Below are 7,336 nucleotides of genomic sequence, written 5' to 3' on the forward strand. Positions count from 1 at the left end.
GAAAGAGAATTAAGCGTGGGGAGAGGTGGACCAAAGGCTGGTCTTTTCCTGTCATCCTAATAGTAGTATTAACCTCTAAATCTCTAAATAGCATATTTAAATAGCACCCCTTGAATTTTTCACTTTGAGACACTGTCTATCAAGTCATCTCTTTTATATCATCTCTCACTCCTTTCCCACCTCCTAGGTTCTCTCTCCCAAACTTCCCCCAACTCATCACTTTTAGATATTATCTACTGCTGTTTATCACACCATGGCAGCTTTCTTACACCTGCCTTTCCTGCATCCTGGTCTCATAATTGTATCTCATTTGGGAGCTAAATCTACATTCAGTACTTTCATTTTTATAATAATGTATGGTTTTTTTTAACTACAGATCAAGTAGTACCCTCCAATTCCACATACTTTCTTTTTTTTTTAATTAATTAATTAATTTATTTATTTATTTTTCGCTGCGTTGGGTCTTCACTGCTGTGCGCAGGCTTTCTCTAGTTGTGGTGAGCTGGGGCTACTCTTCGTTGCAGTGTGCTGACTTCTCATTGCGGTGGCTTCCCTTGTTGCAGAGCACGGGCTTAGTTGCTCATTGCTTAGTTGTTTCAGTAGTTGTGGCACACGGGCTCAGTAGTTGTGGCTCATAGGCTCTAGAGTGCAGGCTCTAGTTGTGGCGCACGGGCTTAGTTACCCTGCAGCATGTGGGATCTTCCCGGACCAGGGCTCGAATCCGTGTCCCCTGCATTGGCAGGCGGGTTCTTAACCATTGTGCCACCAGGGAAGTCCTCCTCATCCTCTATAATACAACTTTGTGTTTTTCTGTAATTTACAAATTGCTTCGTTTTTTCATTTGCTTGCTTTTCTTAAAAGTCTGACCAAGTCTTCTAACATCCTTCAACAGCTCTGTGATCTCCTTTTAATACAGTCTCCCCGAGGTTCAAATCCATCAGGTATTTTACCAGTTTTTTCATTTTCCCTGAGCCCTGGGGAGATCTCTCCTGGCCTCCTCTCCTCTCTAGTCTACACTGGTTGCTCCCCAGCCCTGTAGCACAGCTATCATCCTGGGGCTTCCCTTCTTCACCACCAGTTTTAGAATTCACCCGTTTGTCTCCTGTGTTGGACTCTGTTTCCCAGATCCCTTCCTCTTTCTTGAGTTACTCTCTCATCTTAGTGGAACACAATTTTCCATAGCTTTCTGAATTTTTTGAGTGTTTGTAGGTCTGCACATGTCTTTATTCCGCCCTTGCACTTGACTGATAGTCTGGCTGGATGTATGTCAGTCAGGATGGGCTATGTTATGCTGAGGTAACAAACATCTCCAAAAATCTCAGTGTCTTAAAACAATGAAGCATTTTTTTAAATAGCAGCTTTACTAAGATGTAATTCACATACCATAAATTCAGTCTTTTAAACAGTACTGTTCAGGTTTTTAGTATATTCACAAGGTTGTGCAACTGTCATCACTATCTAATTCCAGAACATTTCATCACCCTGAAAAGAAACCTCAAATTCATTAGCAGTCTCTTCCCGTTTCCCCCGTCCCGTAGCCCCTGGAAACCATGAATCCACTTTGTCTCTATAGATTTGCTATTCTGACATTTCATATGAATGGAATCATATAATATGTGGCCTTTGTGTCTGGCTTCTTTCACTTAGCATAATGTTTTCAAGGTTCATCCATTTTGTAACATGTGTCAGTACAGTTCGCCGCCCAGAATCCATGGGTTCCACATCCTTGGATTCAACCAACTGCAGACGGAAAATATTAAAAAACAAAAATTCCATAAAGTTCCCAGAAGCAAAACTTGAATTTTCTGTGCACCAGCAACTATTTACATAACATTTACCTTGTATTAGGAATTATAAGTAATCTAGAGATGATTTAAAGTATTTGGGAGGATGTGTGTAGGTTATATGCAAATACTACACTGTTTTATGTAAGGGACTTGAGCATCTGTGGATTCTGGTATCCAAGGGGGGTCCTGGAACCAATCTGGATACCAGGTGACAACTGTACATCATTCCCTTTTATGGGCTGATAAATCCATTGTATGGATATATCACATTTTATTTATCCATTCATCAGTTGGTGGACATTTAGGTTGATAACATTTTGGGGTTATTATGAATAATGCTGCTGTGAACATCTGTGTACTTGTTATGTGTACATATGTGTTCAATTCTCTTGAGTATATATGTAGGAGTGGAATTGCTGGGTCATATGGTAACTCTATGCTTAACATTCTGAGGAGCTGCCAGACTGTTTTCCAAAGAGGTCGCACCATCTTACCATCCAATCAGCGATGTACAAGGGTTTCAATTTCTCCATGTACTTACCAACACTTTATATCACATTTTTTGTTGTCACCATTGATTCTTTTAGACATCCTAGCGGGCATGAAGTGGTAAAGATTTATTTTTCTTCTTGAACCACGTTTCTTGCCTTGGTGTCCCACTGTCAGTCAGTCAACCAACTGATCGGTCATCAATCAGTCAACACAGGATCCATTCCCTATATCCTGGCTATGTTCTCTGAAGGATACAAAGAAGGTTAACATCCCCCATTTTAGGATCTACTCTCTCTTTACAAAACACAGAGGAAAGTTAACTCAAAGCAATCTATGGTCAGTACCAGAATTCTTACTGGAGCATCTGGGGCCTTTTAGGGTCTGAGTTATGTCTGCCTCTCCAACCTCATCTCTCTCCACTTATTGACCACTGCTTCCTAGCTACACTGTTCTTGCCACATTTTTTTTTTTTTTTTTAATATTCTAAAGCTGTTTTCTGCCCCAGAGCCTTTGTCTTTGCTGTTCCTTCTCCTGGAGAGCTTCTCACCCAGCATCTACCATGTTACCGCATTCTCTTCCTTTGGTTTCAGCTTTAAGGTCACCTTCCCAGGGACACCCACCCCATCACCCAAGCCAAGGCTGGCTTGCTGTTCTACGTGCTCAGATCACCATCCACTTTTCCTTATTGCAGTAGGCATGGTGGGGAGTGGAGCTGTGAGGAGGTTCTGAAGCCAGGCTGCCTGGTTCCAGTTCTGCTTTTGATACTTACTAGCTGTGTAATCTTAGGCAAAATACTTGACTTCTATGGATATGACTGTAATAGAACCTAGCATATAAAGTCACTGAGAGGATTAAATAAAGTAGGTGATTTATGTTACTTAGAACTTGATTGGCATTCTCTAAATACCAGCCCTTACTATCACAATTATAAATTAAACATTTTTTTAATTGAAGTATATTTGATTTACAATGCTGTGTTTGTTTCTGGTGTACAGCAAAGTGATTCAGTTATACACACACACACACACACACACACACACACACATATGTATATATGTTCTTTTTCATATTCTTTTCCATTATAGTTTATTTAAAGATATTGAGTACAGTTCCCTGTGCTATACAATAGGACCTTACTGTTTACTTTTATTTTTTGTGGTACGCAGGCCTCTCACTGTTGTGGCCTCTCCCGTTGCGGAGCACAGGCTCCGGACGCGCAGGCTCAGCGGCCTATGACTCACGGGCCCAGCCGCTCTGCGGCATGTGGGATCCTCCCGGACCGGGTCACGAACCCGTGTCCCCTGCATCGTCACCTGCATCATCAGGCGGACTCTCAACCACTGCGCCACCAGGGAAGCCCCTGTTTACCTATTTTATATATAGTAGTTTGTATCTGCTAATCCCAAACTCCTAATTTATCCCCCTCGCCGCCGCTTTCCCCTTTGGTAACCATGAGTTTGTTTTCTACGTCTGTAAGTCTGTTTCTTTAAAATTTATTTATTTATGGCTGTGTGGGGTCTATGTTTCTGTGCGAGGGCTTTCTCTAGTTGCAGAGGGGGGTGGGCCGCCACTCTTCATCGCGGTGCTTGGGCCTCTCACTGCTGCGGCCTCTCCTGTTGCGGAGCACAGGCTCAGTAGTTGTGGCGCACGGGCTTTGTTACTCCACGGCATGTGGGATCTTCCCAGATCAGGGCTTGAACCCGTGTCCGCTGCATTGGCAGGCGGATTCTCAACCACTGTGCCACCAGAGAAGCCCCTGTAAGTCTGTTTCTTAAACAGTTATTTACATAGATTTGAAAAGAAGGCAACTATACTCCAATAAAAATTAATTAAAGAAGTATGCCAGCCACCCGGCAAAGCAACAATGGGAAGAAGCGAGAACAGGGGCTGCAGGAGCCAGCCTCCTCCCTCGCCCTAGTTTTCCCTGCTGAAGATGCAAGAAGCCCGAACTCCGGACTCTGCGCTGTCTTGCCTGCGAGACCCGCTCGCGTTCTGGGCTCTTCTCTTTCCCCGCAGCCATATCCGTTCCGGGTTTTGCGGCTCACCGCCCCTCCCTTCCCAGGCTGTAATCCACTTCCGCGTTTTGCTCGGTGCCCGGGGCGCCGGGGCGTGGAGGCGGTAATGCGCAAGCGCACAGGAGTCCGGCCGGGGGCTGAGCGCGCGGCCGGAAGGTTGCGGGTGAGGGAAGGGTCGGCCCCGGCGTGGGTGGCGGGCCCGGGGTGGGCTCGAGGCCCGGGTCGGAGTGGGCGGGGGTCTCGGTGAGGACCTCCGGGCTCCCAGGGCGCGCGGGGACCGGGCGGCCTGGGTCGGACAGCCGTGTGGGGCCGGAGGCGGACTCGGGCCGCCGTGACGCGGGCGCTGCGCGGGGCCGGGGTGGGCGGGAGGCGGCTCCTCCTCGTCGTGAACTCTCGGTGACCTTGGCTAAGTCACTCCAGCCCCCTGAGCCGGCGCCTCCGTCTGTAACGTGCGAATCACAAGCCCTGGCTTCCAGCTGGGGCGGTTTTGAGGCTCGGTGGCTGGACCCCCGAAGGGTACCAGGAGTAGAGGGCGGTTCCCCAGGGACCACCCCGGCCTCGGTGAGGGAGAGGGGTCTTCCTCGCATAGCATTGTTACAGATTTTGGGGAGGAGCTCTCACCTGTATATTTTTAAAACTCCAGAGCATTATGAAGTCGTTGCAAAACTTTTGCTTAACACAAACAAGAGACGTCAAGGGCTTCCTTGAGGCCCCCGTTAAGCAGCGGTTCCTGGGATAATCACGCTCCTGCTGGAGACGGCTCTGGGAAGCTTTCTTGAATGGGGTGCAGCCGTAGAGACCCTTAGCTTCAGAATTATTAGTATTTGTAATTCCTCTTGTTTACCAAAACCCGTCCCGCCCACGTAGGAAATTGGGGCGCTGGCCAAGCAAGTTTAGTATCTGCCTTGGTGAACATTGGAGTCCCTCGGCTTTGCAGTGGACCAAATTGTAGAGATTGAGGAAGGAGGTGGTGCTATAGCCTTTTTTGGTGGTGGAGTGGAATCTCAGGAACCCTCCCTACGTGGGCAAGGGTGTGTAGTGTGATGGATACTCAATGACGGATGCTAGAAGGTCACAAAAGTAAGAAGCCTGTTAGATGTTCTAAGTTGGAAGAAATTCTGAGCATTTGAATTGACTTAAACTGGAACTTTTCACTGCAGGTGACTAGCATGCAGGTACCCGTTCTCTGACTTGCTGCCCCTCATCTGACATGGCCCACCGCGGTGGGGAGAGGGACTTCCAGACGTCAGCGCGGCGCATGGGCACCTCGCTGCTCTTCCAGCTTTCGGTGCATGAGCGGGAGCTGGACCTGGTGTTTCTGGATCATAGCTATGCCAAGCCGTGGAGTGCCCACCCAGATGCCAGTAGTGCCCGCCCCACCCGCATGCTCTTTGTTACTCCCCGGAGGCAGCACGAAAGTACTATGTGAGTTTGGGCTTCTCTCCTAAGGGTGGCCATTGCCGTAACTGGGCAGTGATCAGATGGTTGGAGATGAGAGCGGATTTTACTGTGGGAGATTGTAATGGGGGGTGGGGCTTGGGTGTTTAATTCAGGCATCACTGTTAAACATCGTGAGGTTATCTGGCCTATATGTGGACACCTACATTCAAGACATCTAATGAGTTAGGAAAGCAAGATGTTCAAAGGAAAACAAACAACCTGTTGCACTTAGATAACAGGCCTTGTCTGGGAAGAGGAATTGAAGAGGATTGTCTCAACCGTGCAGAAAAAGACTGAAGAGTTGACTTTTAAAAATTGCCACCTAGGATTAGACTCATTCCTTTAGTCCAGTGATCTGGCTCCAACACTGCCAGCAATAACCTTTTTGTGGTAATTCAGTTTGCTTTTCGTGGCTTCACCTGGAAAGTTGAGGAGCATATGCCCAAGACCTTGCTTTCTCTCTTAGCTTGTTTCAGAACTGTCACCATGGGTTGATCTTAACCCTTCCTAGGTCTGGTTACATATTCAGCCCGCCTACATTATAGGGTAAGGACTTTTTAATAAATTTACTATGTAATATGTGATAGAATTACATTTGGCCTAAATAAACTCATTTAGCAGTTCTTTTGAGCTTTAAGGTGTTCTGATTACTGGTGTTTCAAGATTTGTTGGTATATTCTATTTTGATGCTGAAATCATGCCCTTAATAATTTTATAAACTTTTATTGGGAAGAGGTTTTTTTGTTTGTTTGTTTTAATCTGACCTGATGTTTAATCTTTCCTCTGGCACAGGTTTTAGGTTTGTTGGAGAATAGAGATCTCGTGTTTTGCTTTTTTAGATCCCCCAGTGAGCCTTAATGAGCTAGAAGTACCATGATGTGTGTGTTCAACACGTGTAGAATAGTGGTTTTTATTTCTTTTCCCAGTGAGGGCAGCATTTTGTTGGCCTGCTTTGAATGTATAGGGCATCGGATCTGTGACTTTAGGGAATAATCCAGCGTAATCCTGATGCTTCTGGCCCAGGGCATAACTGAAGAGCTCTTTTAAATAGAATTTGAGGTCTTTCTCTTAGTTATGTAATAGCTTCTTGATATTGAGACTCCTGTGTTCATATCTCATGATATTTTCTTAAAGTGAGATTTTGTGGATTTGGTCATTTCAGTACTCAGAAAATTATTTCCTTTCATAGACTGGCTCCACATATTGGTCCTGAAAGTGGGAATTTGGCATGTTTTAGGAACTCTTTTTAGGCCATTGGGTCCAGAATGTGGTTGCAATGGGGGTGTAAGTGGGAGCTAAGGGAGAAGTTGGCAGAGGCTGCCTCATGTAGGAATTTGATTCTAAGAGTTGGTAAGAAGTCATTGAAGGATTTTAAGCTAGAGATTGGATTTTTGTTTGAAAAGATCACTCTGAATTTTTGTTGAATAGATTATAGTGCAGGAGTGGAGTAGGTAAGACCTGCTAGGAGACCATTGCAGTGGTTGGGGCCAGAGATCATGAGCCTGATGGAGCAGGAATAGTACAGGTGGAGAAAAACGGTTGGCCTTGAGGTGTATTTTGTAGGTCCATCCAACATGCCTTGCTGTAGTGAATTGGAAAGAG

At 45.9% G+C, this 7,336-nt stretch overlaps 1 protein-coding gene across 3 annotated transcripts in view; it reads left to right on the forward strand.

The window, feature by feature from the left end:
• Nucleotides 1-4,419: 4,419 nt before the first annotated feature.
• KANSL3 (KAT8 regulatory NSL complex subunit 3) overlaps nt 4,420-7,336 on the forward strand; it is a 39,234-nt gene continuing 36,317 nt past the window's right edge. The window contains exons 1-2 of one of the 3 annotated variants that reach the window (XM_007470185.1): nt 4,420-4,457; nt 5,455-5,719. Coding sequence is in view for 2 of the 3 variants with exons in the window: in XM_007470183.1 (XP_007470245.1) it covers nt 5,505-5,719 (215 nt within the window). In the remaining variant the exon portion in view is untranslated. Of the gene's footprint in view, nt 4,458-5,454; nt 5,720-7,336 lie in introns of those variants that run through there. The other 2 variants (XM_007470183.1, XM_007470184.1) reach the window with 2 other exon arrangements.

The sequence above is a fragment of the Lipotes vexillifer genome, unplaced genomic scaffold (assembly GCF_000442215.2).
Source record: "Lipotes vexillifer unplaced genomic scaffold, Lipotes_vexillifer_v1.1 scaffold1139, whole genome shotgun sequence".
Taxonomy (NCBI): Eukaryota; Metazoa; Chordata; class Mammalia; order Artiodactyla; family Lipotidae; genus Lipotes; species Lipotes vexillifer.